The sequence below is a fragment of the Delphinus delphis genome, chromosome 1 (assembly GCF_949987515.2).
Source record: "Delphinus delphis chromosome 1, mDelDel1.2, whole genome shotgun sequence".
In the NCBI taxonomy this organism is placed as follows: domain Eukaryota; kingdom Metazoa; phylum Chordata; class Mammalia; order Artiodactyla; family Delphinidae; genus Delphinus; species Delphinus delphis.
Window position 1 is genome coordinate 84,634,025 of NC_082683.1, and position 14,973 is coordinate 84,648,997.

Sequence of the window (14,973 nt, forward strand, 5' to 3'; positions counted from 1 at the left end):
AGTACACAGGCTTCTCATTGGACAGCTTCTCTTATTGCAGAGCATGGGCTCTAGGTACGCAGGCTTCAGTAGCTGTGGCATGCAGGCTCAGTAGTTGTGGCTCGCGAGCTCTAGCGTGCAGGTTCAGTAGCTGTGGTGTAAGGCTTAGCTGCTCCGCGGCATGTGGGATCTCCCGGACCAGGGCTCGAACCCATGTCCCCTGTATTGGCAGGCGGATTCTAAACCACTGCGCCACCAGGGAAGCCCCAAGGCCACACATTCAGTGCCCTTTCTCTTTTCCAGGGTTGGGGTACTTTTATATATGAAAGTCAACTTAGTTTTATTTAAAGAAATCATCATTTCTCAATTTTACATTCTCATAGTATCATTATTTAAAATTGAGACTTTCATAATATTTAGCACTAAAATATGAATATTTAATAGCCACCCTTTCTGAAGCTGTTAACTGAGAGGAGTATCAAGTAGTGTAAAGACAGAGTGTAAATGTTGTTAGTTACATGGCATTTGGAAGAAAAGAACAGATCTTCTCTAGGCCATTATATATTACCTGAAGTTTGTCTTTATAAGGGTCCTCCTGTAGTAGTGGGTTGAGACTACAGACTATGGAGTCATACTCCTGAGTTTTAATCCTTTTCCTGCCATTTTCTGTCTTTACCACTTAGTAACTCTGACCTTGGGCAGCTTAAGTACCTCTCATTTATAAATGGGATTGATGGGTTATAATAGCAGTCTTAAGAGTTGTAAAGTGCCTGGCATGTAGGTTACTTTCAGTGAATGTTAAATATCAACGCAAAAGAAAAGTACCTTCTTTTCTACAAGTTATTTATCATCTTTAACTGTGAAAACTGTCCCATCTACCTTTTTTACTCAGTTGTTTTACTCACCATCCACTGACAAGAAATCATCCAACACAAATTCAAAACAATAAACTCTTGTATTCTTTTAATAATAGGTTTAGGCAGGTTTTTGCCTTTTGGGAATCATATTCTAAGAATCATTTGAAAAGGGAAGAATTTTTTTCGCCCTATATGTGTAGTGATGGGTAGTATCTTTATTGTGATTTTTTTTTTCTTGCCTTTTTCCCTAAAGGAAAAACAGAAGTTTGCTGTTTGAGTTTCCTGATATCATAACCTATAATTCATGGGACTATACGTTGGACTGAATTATTTGTTCTTGTTATTCAAACGAATGAACAAGAACACAGTCTATCAGATTGCTTTGCTAAGAAAAGGCCTTAGAAGAATATGCATTTGTATGTCAGTTATATGTTTTAAGGTATATGTGTATTTTTTGATTCCCTGCAGTATCATTTAACAGACCCAATGATGATTTTGTTAAAATAAGATGCCACAAAATAGGAAATTCAGCCTATTTCTGGTAGGTTCAGGTGCCTGTGCACATAGATGTTTTCCTTACTTATGAAAGGAAGTGTGGAGAGCTTTTTGTAGTTCTTCTTATTTTTGGAATGATGAAGAGCTAACCAGCAAGATTTTTCTGGTAATATATTCAGAAGCCATAGCTTACTACTCTTCTGTACAGAGTCAACTTAAGAGAATTTTTAAATGCATTGGCTGTTCGTTCATGTATATAAACTTGAGTGAAACTGTTAAAATATGACTTAATTGACACTTTAAGTTATACTTATCAGGTGAATTCACATATTATCTCTGATCATTCAGTAAAATCACTACCACATCACCCTCTTCCAGTCCTCTGCTAAGTCACTTTTAATCACATTACTGTGCTTTACTTTCTTCATAGCACTTAGTACAACAGAAAGAAATAAGAAATAACCAAGTGGAAAAAAGTATTACTTGTTTCATTATCATAGTCTTGCTAACAGCTGAGTTTCTGGCATGCATAAATGCATTCATTCAACAAGCATTCATTGAATAAGCCTCAAGCCAGGCACTGTGCTAGGTGTGGTGGACATAAAGAGAAATAAGACACTACCTCCTCAGCTCTGTAAACAACTAATTTTAATACAGTGAAACTTAAATGTAGGAATAAAACGCCATAGGAGCTACAAAAAAGTGCTATGGGAAGAAATAGTTCTCCCCAGAGGTACTAGAGAAGTCTTGACTATAGAGATGATTTTTGAGCCAGTTGTGAAGGAAAGGCGTTCAGCAGGTAGAGAAAGTGGGGAAAATCACTATAAGAAATAATCTGGTTCATGTACTGGGTAGTCCATCTCTCCCACTAGACTACAGGACAGCATCAGGGATCTTACTGCTTACTGTTCACCGCTGTACCCCCAGAACCTAAAGAAGTGCCAGACATATTCTTGATAACTCAGTAATGTTTAAAGAATTAATGTTTGAATAAATTTTGAAGGCACTTAGAAGATCCCGATGGTCTTAGAATTTTATAGATAGTATTGAATGTTTTCTGGGGGTGTACTGTAAAGTACCAAAAATCATATCAAAATGGAGTATACATGCATATTTCTCACTGTGTAAGGATTCTTCAAGTTAGTTAGATTCTCAGAAATATCCTTGAGTTCTTAGAAGATTAAGAACCACCAAAACATCACATATTTTATTGATTCTTTAGTAAGTTTGGATTTTGGTTTTTTGTTTATTTTGTGTGTTTTGGTAAAGCTTTGGAATAAAAGCGGGCAACTAATTTGTTGTTTAAAATATATCACTTTAAAGCTCAGAGTAACAGAATAAGATAATCAAGTCCATGAGTGATTTATAGTAGATTTTGATAGTGACAAAACATTTTAGGTAGAGGAATGTGACCCATAGTGTGGAGCGACTGCATAATAATTTTTACAGCATTGCCTTCTTTGATTCCATTTTTTAGCACATTTTTCAAATTGAACAATTTAGAATTTCTCAGGTAAAATTATAATTAATTTTTGCTAAGTCAAAATTTTCACTTTTTTGTATTTTCCTTAGTCTTAGACTAAGTCTTAGACTCCTTATTAGTCTCTAATGAGACGATTGAATTGTAAGATAATTGTGTTCTATAGCCATTGACCATTTCTTTATGAAATTGCATTTTAATGTTTTTGATTATCACTTGCTACTCTTTACATACGCTATCCAGAAATATATTTACCCAATAGTAATCTTAATTGATGATTTCATTTAGTAGTAATTGGTGGATATGATTTTCTCTGTTACTTTGCAAACCTGGTTTTTGAATTTTTAGGAAGTATCCCAAGTATGCTCAGCTCTGTTTTTAAGTTCTTTATTAAAGTTTGTTTTGTGATTTTTTTATGCAAATAAGGAAAATCAATATACTAAAGACTGTTTCTTTAATGTCTTTCAGCCAATGGTAATGATAGTAAAAAATTTAAAGGAGAAGATAAAATGGATGGTGCTCCTTCTCGTGTACTTCATATTCGGAAATTACCTGGTGAAGTGACAGAAACTGAAGTTATTGCTTTAGGCTTACCTTTTGGTAAGGTGACCAACATCCTTATGCTGAAAGGAAAAAATCAGGTATATTTCTTTCAGGACTTATAAAATGTTAAGCCTCAACTATCTAGCAGGTGTGAATTAGCTGTTGCCTGATGAAAGGATAGTATATAGTAGGTTACTTTTCTTAAAGAACATGACAGAAGTCTTACTCTGACTTCTCCTTGTAGCTGTGTTTGGGAAACTAATGGTAGGGAGCTAAAATGAATAAGTCACCGTAGTTTTCAAATTTTGCCTTTTAAATTCCCTTTAGGACTCTAATTGAACTACTGGTCAATGAGATTGTAGGAAATACAGATGAAATACTTCTTTTATTGTGGCTTTGCTCTTTGTAATATCGGAAATCAGTAAGGACACTAGCAGCATCTTATCCTTTAAGCTTATCCCAGGGAAATATTTATCTGATAGCATTAGAAAAAGATAGTCATTAGTCCCAGATATTCTATATTGAATAGTTATACCTGTAGCAGTAGGGTCCAGGTATATTAAAAATCAAATTTTGTTTTAAAGTTTCTAATGATACCATTTAGAAGAATTTAGAGAAATTTAATGTTCTCTTAAATATAGTTAATATCACTAATAATATGACATTTAATTTTTTTCTTTGTTAAATTGTAAATGCTTTAAAAATGACTTGGTGTTCTCTTATGTTTTCTAGGTTAGGAGTGGTAAAATTCTGGTGCTGGAAAATGTTTAGATTTTATTTTCTCTAGCCTTTGTTGAAATGGGTACATTTGTAGTGTATGGAAAATCAGAGGTGGAAGTACTTTGTATTCTAAGAGCTTCTGAGTTTAGCTTTAATTGTATCTCTAAACTTCAGTAAGAGATTTCTAATTCTACCTACTAGAGCATCTAAATGTAACTTGAAAGGTTATATTCTAGATACTGATTTTTCTAATGAACCAAATAGATTACACAGATATTGAAGTTTATTTGAATTTGATTCATAATATTAAGATTTTTGCTATTTAAATTTTCAGGCATTTTTGGAACTAGCAACAGAGGAAGCAGCTATTACTATGGTTAATTACTATTCTGCTGTGACACCTCACCTTCGTAACCAACCGATTTATATTCAGTACTCCAATCACAAAGAACTAAAAACAGATAATACATTGAACCAAGTGAGTATGTGTAGGTACATAAATAAAATGGCCTAGAACGTATTAAGAATCTCATAAACATATTAGCAGAAAAAAATTTTTTTAACCATTCAGAAGATTTTTCTATGAGCATTTTCTTGTTTTTTGTTTTCTGGTTTTTTTGTGGCATTTTCTTGTAGCATGTTAAGTATTAACCATTATGTTAATTTACAGAAAGTATGTGTGGTCTCTTATTTTCATATTTTAAGTTAATACTGGATAAATTAGTTAAATAGCATTTTTTTCAGTGCTTTTAAGGTTCTGGTCAAAGTGTTCTTTTTCTTTGTGCAAATTAAAGTTTTTGTATAGATACTGTCTGAGGTAGGACTTAAGTATAAACTGTTTATGCAACTCTGCTGCTTAGACTTCAGTGTACGAAGTTCAGTCCCTTTGGTTATTTGACTTTTTATAGGTCTTAATTTCTTATGGAAAAACTCCTACTGAGGATGTGTTAATGGTTTTCCTGGGGGGAAAAAATGTAAGAATTGAGAATATATGTTGAGAATATGTGTTGATCTTTTAAAAATGTGATGTAGAAGATATTAATTATCTAAAATTATTTTTTTAGAAAAAGTATAAGAATGGTTTTAGATCTAAATACATAGGATTGCAATAAAAACTGGTCTAAAAGCTCTTCAAATGTAGTTTTTAGCTAATTATATCTGTTTTAGTAAAATCTAAACTGTGGCTCTTATCAAAAATTAAATGGAAAATAATTTCTCATAGATTTTAACCTTTGTAAAAAATAATTTAAGGTCATTTTGATAGTTCATGAAAAATAAGCTTGTAAAACTTTTTGCCTAAAAGATAAGGCTAAAATTTCAGTTGTTTTTTTTAATTTGATAATTTTCATTTCTTTTGAACCAGAAGTTGTACTTCTCAGAATTTATCATGAGGAAATATACCAAAAGAAAATATGTATTCTCTGTTCTTTTTATTTAGAGTTTAAAATGGCATTTAATATCCCAATTTTATTTTACATGTTAGTATTTTCAGTAGTTAGTGAATGCATTCTCATTTAAAAAGATTCAAATGAAAATGATGTGGAAAGAATAAAGATAAGGCATCTATAGATAGATAGATATATGTAGGGGAGGGGGATTTGTAATTTCAAATAGGATAACCAGTGGAAGCCCAACCAACAAATGACATTTGAGTAACAAACTTCAAAGTGATTAGAGAATAAGGCACTTACTGAAGTCTTGGGTATGTTCCAAACATAGGGAGCAGTCAGTGCAGTGTTCTTATGTTGAAAAAAAATTTTTTGACAGCCATATTTTTGATTTTCAAAAGTTCTTCTTTTCTTTGATACCCTTTTTACCTCGTAGTTGGTCATTCTTTACAGTTACTAATTAATGGTATTTTAAAATACTTGACTGTATCTTTTACTTTCTTTAGAATTAGCTGTTACGTTTATCTTGTTCCCTCTATTCTTCTCTTCCTCCCACCCACCCTCATTGTCTGTTTATATTTCAGAATGGACAATTAGGTTTTATTGGACTTGCATGCTTTCCTCTAGAGTAAGGTAATGAGGACTTGGATACTAACCTGGGATCCCCCCCAAATGCCAGAGGTCTTTATTCTTGGCCTTCAAAACTCCTTTTAGAGTTTCTGTTCTTTTAAGGGAGTGTTTAGTTGTTGTTGCTTTTGTTTTTATTGTTTAATAATAAGTTGGTTGATGGTGAGGAGGAAGAGGATGTTCGTTAGCCATACTTTCTGTTAACCCTTTTATTTTCATTCTCCTTCCTCCTGTGTACCTACCAATTTCTAATTTGATTCCTACGGATGCTACCAGTGCAAACCCTGTTTTGCTACGTGTTCACTGTGTCTTCTGTCCATGCATTTTCTGAGTTTTGGGAATTTGATAAAATTATTCTGAGCTAGTGATAACCTTTTCTCTTCAGTATCTGCATTTATTCCATTTTGTACTTACTTATAGTCATTTTAATAGTGTTTTATAATAGAAGAGAGAAATGAATGTGTGTTGTCAATCATGAATTCTTCCAGAACCTTTCATCAAATCAGTAGGTTCTGTGAATTCACTCTTTTCAATATCTGCCCAGTTTTCTTCTTTCTTGCTACTTCATTTGCTCAGACACAGTCATCTGCAGCAAATCCTTTTCATGCTCAGGGTAAAAGCCCTTTGAGATGAGTACTGTTTCTGTCTTATGGCTACTCCCACCCTATTTTCCTGTGCTTCTATCCCAGTAGTAATTGTAGCGCCTATAACCTGGCATGCTTTCTCTTATTTTGTCTTTGGAGGCCATTGTGCTTCTGTGCTGTCACTTTGACCTGGAATATTGTGGCCTGCCTGCCTTTATACCACCTTTCCATCCCTTACTTCACATGGCCACTTGTTAGACATCTTCAGGTTTCCCATTAGTTAGTTTCCTTGAAAGCCATCCTCTGATCCACAGAGTGGATAAGGTTTGGATTAAGAACCCTTAATACAAATGAAAATCACAGTGAGATACTGCCATGTATACCATACTGGATAAAATTAAGACCAGTAATACCAAGTATTGGAACAATGTAGAGAAGCTTGAACTTCGTAAATAAGTGATGAGAATGTAAATTGGTAGAATCATTTTTAAAACCTTGAAATATCTACTAAAGCTGAGCATATACATATTCTTTGACTTAGTAATTTTTACTAGTCACGTATCTGAGAAAATACATACATATGTGCATGAAAAGATATGTATAAGAAAGTTCATGGCACACTGTATGTAATAGCCCAGAGCTGGAAATGATCCACATGTTCAGCAGCTGTAGAATGTGTTATGGTATATTTATTCGTTGGAATACTGACTGGTAAAAAGAATGAACAAGCTACTGGTGTCTCTAGAACTTGGATGAACATCATAAAAATTATGTTTATTGGAAGAAGCCAGATCAAAGTAGAACACATACTATATGGTTCCATTTATATAACTGGGAGAAAGCATGTGTGTGGCTTCTGGAGTGTTGGTAATGTTCTATTTTTTTATCTAGATAGTCCTTTTACAGATATGTTCTATTTGTGAAATTTTATTGAGCTGTATATACTTACGATTTGTGTCCTTTTATGTGTATATGATTGTTTCAGTATTAAGTTTAATTAAAATCTAGGTTGGCAAGCCAACTCTGCTCCATGAATTTTTTTTTTTAAATGTATGAAGAGGCTTCTCTGGTAGCACAGTGGTTAAGAATCCACCTGCCAATACAGGAGACACGGGTTCAAGCCCTTGTCCAGGAAGATACCACATGCCGCAGAGCAACTAAGCCCATGCACCACAACTACTGAGCCTGCTCTCTAGAGCCTGCAAACCACAATTACTGAGCCCACATGCCACAACTACTGAAACCCACGCGCTTAAGAGCCCGTGCTCTGCAACAAGAGAAGCCACTGCAATGAGAAGCCCATGCACCGCGATGGAGAGTAGCCCCTACTCGCCACAACTAGAGAAAGCCCGCGCACAGCAACGAAGACGCGATGCAGCCAAAAATAAATAAATAAATGTGTTTGTTTATTTAAAAAAAAATGGGGGAGGGAGATGCAAGAGGGAGGAGATATGGTGATATATGTATAGCTGATTCACTTTGTTATAAAGTAGAAACTAACACACCATTGTAAAGCAATTATATGCCAATAAAGATGTTAAACAAAAAAGCTACACATAAATGAGACCAAAAAATGTATGAAGTTACTTGTTAGTGATAATAGAGAACGTAATTGTTAAGGTAAAAAAGGAAGATGGAGAACAGTGAATAGTATTGAAAAGAAAAGTATGCAGTAGATAAGTACTTAACATGTTTGTATGGAGTACATATATACATATGCTTGTGTATGTAGGGAAAGCAGACAGGGTTGACTGAGTTGCAGAGGAAACTTAACTTTTTATACTGTTTGGATAGTACACCATGATCAAGTGATTACTATTTTAAGAAGACGTTCCATTATTTAAAATAGCAGATGTTAGAGTTGTTCTAAGTTGTGATATTTCCATGCTTATTATAATAAATGTATATAAAGACATGTTCACTAATGAAGAAAGTGAACAGTGAGCTACTTGCAATGAGCTACTTAAAATACTTTATTTAAATATATATTGGGTTAAATATGTTCAGATGTTTAACAAACATTGCTCTAGAAATCTTTTTATCCCTCTTTTTTTATAACTATATTCTTTATAGTAGTGTAAATGTGCCCATTGTATTAAATATTTATTGTATGTTTCAAAATGTTGGATTTGAATTAACAAGTCACTTTAACATAAATTTATAGGTCATATTTTATTAGCATTTAGATGATGAAGTTTGACTAGATGAGTGTGTGATCTCTTTGAGTACCAAGCTATATGATTTCCTGGTTATATAATATTTCAGTGAAATGACCATCCTCCCACCTTTTTTGAGATATAATTCACATATACATTGTGTGGGTTTTAAGGTGATTTGATATATTTATATTTCGCAAAATGATAACCACCACCACATTAGTTAATAGGTCCAGAAAAAATGTGACACTTCATGATTTTGGGGTCATATTTGCATAGGGCCATGCTAATCTCTGTGTTGTTCCAGTTTCAGTGTATGTGCTGCTGAAGGGAACACTGATCATTCCTTATTATCATAAATGTTCTCATTCTTTTGTATCCGCCTTCCTTTTCATTCATCACTATGCTCTGTTTATATTCCTGTTCATCTGCCAATACAACTTTTTCAAACTATAAAGCAGTGTAGAGGTATTTGTCATTATTATATCTAACAGTTATTTGCCTTTATATAGGTTTTCTGACCCCAGATAAGGTAGAAAGAAATTATTCCTTATCAGTGAATCTGTCAGTAATAATAGGAAAGGCATAATAGTAATAAAGGCAGTCTTTTTGGAACATTTAACATATGATTTAGTTGACAGATTTCCCAAAAATACTGTATTTTTTCAGTTCCATATATATATTTTTTCACATTTTAAAATCTCAGAAATCAAGATGTGTCTTATAATAGTTGATCTGTCATGGTTCAATTATAAATATCTTCCTAGTCCTACGTAAAATTATAGTGTATTAGATACCATAACATGTATGGAAAATATTCTTCATATTTTATTTTGAAGTATTCCTGAAAATTTTATGGTTTTGTAGTATGGTATACATCAATTTCTGTTCTAAAAATTTTGGTTTCAGAAGTTATGCTAGTATGAAAAAAAGACTTAATTTGTATCTGAATATTCTTCTAGGATTTATTGGAAATAATGTTTATGGGAGTTCTTTTGGATAATCTAGTAATCCCCTTAAGGTTTACTATGTGCCATTTTTATGGAATGAATAATGTTAAAGTTTCATTGTTCTCTAAAAGTTTCTGTTTAAAACATTTTCTGAATCTGTCAGACTACATCTTGTTGTTTTGAGAGTAAATTACACTGACTGTCTTTCTTGTTCCACATTGGTCCCAAACCCTAGATAATTGTTTTAAAGTAAAATAAATACTAGTATAATACTTGAATTATAATCCTTGGCTCATGGCAGGTGCTCAGAAGTATTTATTGAGTGTTAAATTTTATTTAATCTATGTGTTTTAGAAAAGAATTTAATATTGTAACGTTTAGCAAAGTATAGGTGAAAATACCAGGAATGTTCCTAAAGTGCTTATCTTTCATTTTTTAGCGTGCTCAAGCAGTTCTTCAAGCAGTGACAGCTGTCCAGACAGCAAATACTCCTCTTAGTGGCACCACAGTTAGTGAGAGTGCAGTGACTCCAGCCCAGAGTCCAGTGCTTAGAATAATTATTGACAATATGTATTACCCTGTAACGCTTGATGTTCTTCACCAAGTAAGTTTAGTTTAATTTGCATGTTTATCTATAAAATTGAGAAATAATAATACAGTAGATAAAATTTGTTTTGATTTTAATGTTTTAACAGATATTTTCTAAGTTTGGTGCTGTATTGAAGATAATCACATTTACAAAAAATAACCAGTTTCAAGCTCTTCTCCAGTATGGTGATCCAGTAAATGCTCAGCAAGCAAAACTAGTAAGTCTAGTTTTTTTTGAGATAGCGATAATTTTTCAGTGGTAGATATGTATATACACATACATATGTGTAGCTAATGTTATTAATACTGACATAACTTAGCGATACCATATAGCATTTTAGATGGCACACATTATTGTCATTAAGGTAATATTGGAAAAGCTTAGTATTTATGATAAAAAAGAAATGTTTATTTTTAACATTAGTCATATTTATAGTTATATGTAATACAGGCTTATATTTTGCATTTTTGTTTGATTTAGGTCCAGAAGTTTTGTGCTCTTGAAGATATAGCAGGATTGTATTGTGCATGCATACCTGTATAAGATTTTACATTTTCCAGTGGGAGTTTCAAAGTAACATATCTATAAGATAGTTTGGCTGAAATACATCAATAGACATGTGGCTCAATTCTATGATAGGCTCTCAGCTATTTCCAGTATTCTTTTTAAGTATTTTTTTAAAAGATAGGTTTTTTGAATAAGTTCTTAGTCTCCCTTTTATTCACATTACTTACTTTTTTGTTGTTGTTGTTGTTATATATGGAGGGTAAGAAACTGTTCAAAGCAGTAAAATCTACCCGTCATAGCTACCACTGAAAACTGCATACCACATCTTTGTTTCTAAATGCCTAATCTTCTGTTTGTGTATCTTATTTAAATCTACCTTTGTCTGTCTCTTTAACTTCTTGTGCTGTAGTATCTCATTTTTATTCCATTATTAAAACATTAAATATTTATTATTAAACCATTAAATCAACTGTCTGTACTTATATTTGTCTTACCTTTTTTCTCCCTTTCACACTTTTACTTTCAGACTAATTATGGTCTATTCAATACTTCCTCCAGATCAAGATAGCTTGTATGGAACCAGGCCATTTTTAATTATTGTTTCATTGCATTCCATCCTTAGAATCTCATTTGGGGAGCAAAAATAGCTTCAGGTAGCAGAAAGGCTTTACTAGTAATAATAACATAATTGAAATGGTTTACCAAGTGCTGTTACCTCATTTTTTTCTGACTACTCCATTTATAAACAGAACAGGAATTTTTCCTGTGTTACAAGGGGTTGCTAAGATTTAAAGAGGTAAATTACTTATAATGTACACTATCTGTAAAGTTGACATTTTTTTAGTCTACTTTTCTCCAGTGTGTTGCTACTCATTGGTTCCCAATTGCATGATCTAATCCTATTATGTTTCCCTTTTCAGCAATTAGAGTTCTTCTTTAAAAAAATAATTGTCTTTCCTAACATGCCCCAGCCCTCCAACTTTGGAGATATTTTATATTTAAAGAGTTACTGAAATCATTGTGGTATGAGGTTTGATCAATAGCAGACAATCTAGAAGCCGTGTTCTCGATGGCACTTTTCACAACTTCAAACAAATTTAAATATAGTGCACATTTTTCTTGATATGGAATATTTTCTTTGTCATTCCCTTCCGATCCAGAGGAAGAGTATTTGGTAAAGGACCAGTGAAATGGAATTTGATTCAGAATTATACTGCATTTGGGCTATACAATTCAGTGGTTAAAGTAGTTTATATATATCTTTCAGTATTTGATAGGTTTTCTTTTTTTTTTTTTTTTTTTTTGTGCGGTACGCGGGCCTCTCACTGTTGTGGCTTCTCCCATTGCGCAGCACAGGCTCCAGACGCGCAGGCTCAGCGGCCATGGCTCATGGGCCCAGCCACTCTGTGGCATGTGGGATCTTCCCAGACCGGGGCACGAACCCATGTCCCCTGCATCGGCAGGCGGACTCTTAACCACTGCGCCACCAGGGAAGCCCTAAACATATACTTTTGATGACTCCAGTCATTTTTCTTCATGCCTTTATCTGGACTGTGGACTGTACCTAGAGAATATCGCATAATCTAGCCAGTACTAATTTAAATTCTTCAGCATCAACTACAAATAGACTCTGCTTGCAAAATCTTACCACATTTCTTCGGTCTGTTCTCCCATTTTCCACAGTGACTATATCGGATAGAAATTTCTCTTTCCACCAAGTCTGTCTTCACTCTTTCTTACGACCTTGCCTGCTGCTTCTCAGAAAAAATAGAAACTATCAGATGGAAACTCCATCAGTATTTCTCACAAAATCTACTTATACCCACACATATCTGTCTCTTCTAAATAAAAGGCATAGATATTTCTAAGACCAGTAAACACCAGATACCATCCTGTTCTGCCTCATAAGAGCCTTTGCATTTTCATCACCTCTTTCTCTTGTATTTTTCTCTTTGTTGGTTATTTCTCACCAGTGTTTCAAGTGTGCTTAAGTGTTCTCTCATTTTTTAAATGAATTTACCCTTAATTCTGTATTCCATATATCTGTCCATCTAACACCTTGTCTCTCTTCCCTTTCTTCATTTATAACTAGAATTCTTAAATAAGCTGTCTTTATTTGCTGTTTATACTTATTATCCTCTTGTTATTTCTCTACTTAGAGTAATTTGGTTTCAGCCCCTATTTATCCATATTTTTCTCCCTCGTGTCACCAGTGATCACTAGAGTAGCTAAATCTCAACAGAATTATTCAGTCCTTATCTTAACTAACCTTAGGTAACATTTGACATTGAACCTTTCTTTCCCTTTCTTAAAATCCTCTTTTCTCCTGGTCTCTGACTTCTCACCTAGATATATCCCACCTCTCTGTCCCTTCCTTGTTATATCCCTCCCCTTCCACCACGGGGACCTCAGCTGTTACACAAAGCTCAATTACACCTTTGTGATTCTGACTACTCACATCACTTTTTCTAGCTCAGACCTCTTCTAAGAGACCCAGATTAGGAACTCATGGACCATGGCGCACCTTCAAACTTAGCGTGTTCAATTAACTCCTGTCACCACCACCCCCCACCACCAAAAATACGAAAGCCTGTATTTTCTGTGTCAATAAAGGTCAAGGTACTATGAATCTAAGAAACAAGCCAGAAAACATTGAATCTTCCTTTATTCCTCTTCCTTTCAGCTTATCACCAAATAGTACTCATTCTAGACCCTAAATTTCTGTTGAATCTATCCTTTTGTCTCCAACTCTCTTGCCATCACCATAGTCTAAGCTAGTGTCATTCAAAGTGCTAGTCTTAGATGCTACAAGGCACTTGTGCAAAAATACAAATCAGCATACTTCTAGCTATAGTTTGTTCAGTGTCAGTGTTGATAATAAATTTGGACACAAAGTTCTCTTCATGCAGAGTGACTTGGGTTGCTAGTCCATGAACCACAGTTTGAGTAGCACTGATCTAAGCCATCATCTCTTAAATCTGTGTTTCATTGGTCTTCTGACAAAACTCACCACTTTGAGTTTTAAGAATGATCTCAAAGTCATATTTCTTCCTTTCTCAGTGCCCTTCAGTGACTGATTTTTGTCCTAAATATAAAATCCTCCTTCCTTAACATAGCTTATAAAAGTAAATCTTGCCTCTCCAGTATCATCTTCCACCTTTAACCATATTGGACTTCTTTAAATGCTTGCATATTCTATATATTCTCTGATCTCATGGGCTTACAACTTGCTGTTCTGTTTGCTAAAACTGTTCTCTCCATCTCTTATGCCCAACTCCTACCTCTCTTTCAAGTATCAGTTTAGAAGTCTCTTCTCAGAGAGGTCTTTCATAACCTTTCAACTAGATTGGATCCCTTCCTTTCTTAGTTCTCATCACTGCACATCAAACTTATAATTACTTGTTAAGTGTCTGTATTATCTGTTGGACTATAAGTTATATATGAGTGGGTATCATGTCTACTTTGTTCCCTGCTACATTTTTAGAACCTAGCACAGTGTATGGTGTATTACAGGTATTAGGGCTTTTTCAACCCATGTCACAACTTTCCCAGCATCTAGAGTGCTGTAGATCCTTCCGACCTTTCAACCATCCATGTACGTCTAAGTGTATTATAAAATGAGTTGATTCTAAACTTTGTAATTCAGTTGCTGTATTTTTATGCTTGTTAAAACAGTAGAGATCGTATAAAATTTATAGGTAAGGAATAAGAATTTGGGAAGGGAATCTCAAGCCTGCTTCTCCACTTCTATAGTGATTGTTGTTCAAATGAATGAGAGAATGACAAAATATTGCTTACGCCCTGGGAATTCATTTAGCAGGCATAGTGTACCTTTAGGTTTGGGGGAAGAGAATTATAGTATTCTTTAAAGTATGGTCCAGAGCCCATTCTTATCAGACTGTGGTCCAGATACATTCTTATCATATAGATTGCTTACACAGAATGGGACTCTTAGGCCATTCTGAACTAACAGTTCTAATCTTTGGGGTTGGGAGCCCACTACTCTGTTTTGTTTTGAATGCCCTGGGAATCACTGCCATGTAAAGGCAGCTTGAGTGACAGAGCCAACCAAACTTTCCATATATTAGTTATGATCTT

General features: G+C 34.1%; 1 protein-coding gene and 1 non-coding gene across 5 annotated transcripts in view; one reads left to right on the forward strand and one right to left on the reverse strand.

Annotated features, from left to right (window-relative positions):
• PTBP2 (polypyrimidine tract binding protein 2) overlaps positions 1 to 14,973 on the forward strand; it is an 83,975-nt gene that overhangs the window by 37,103 nt on the left and 31,899 nt on the right. For all 4 annotated transcript variants that reach the window (XM_060026034.1, XM_060026042.1, XM_060026051.1 and 1 more), the window contains exons 4-7: positions 3,280 to 3,452; positions 4,409 to 4,552; positions 10,219 to 10,383; positions 10,475 to 10,585. In XM_060026034.1, coding sequence (XP_059882017.1) covers positions 3,280 to 3,452; positions 4,409 to 4,552; positions 10,219 to 10,383; positions 10,475 to 10,585 — 593 coding nt within the window. The remainder of the gene's footprint in view (positions 1 to 3,279; positions 3,453 to 4,408; positions 4,553 to 10,218; positions 10,384 to 10,474; positions 10,586 to 14,973) is intronic.
• On the reverse strand, positions 9,065 to 9,166 carry LOC132416261 (U6 spliceosomal RNA). The gene has a single exon (XR_009517521.1). It is a non-coding gene; the product is annotated as a U6 spliceosomal RNA (small nuclear RNA).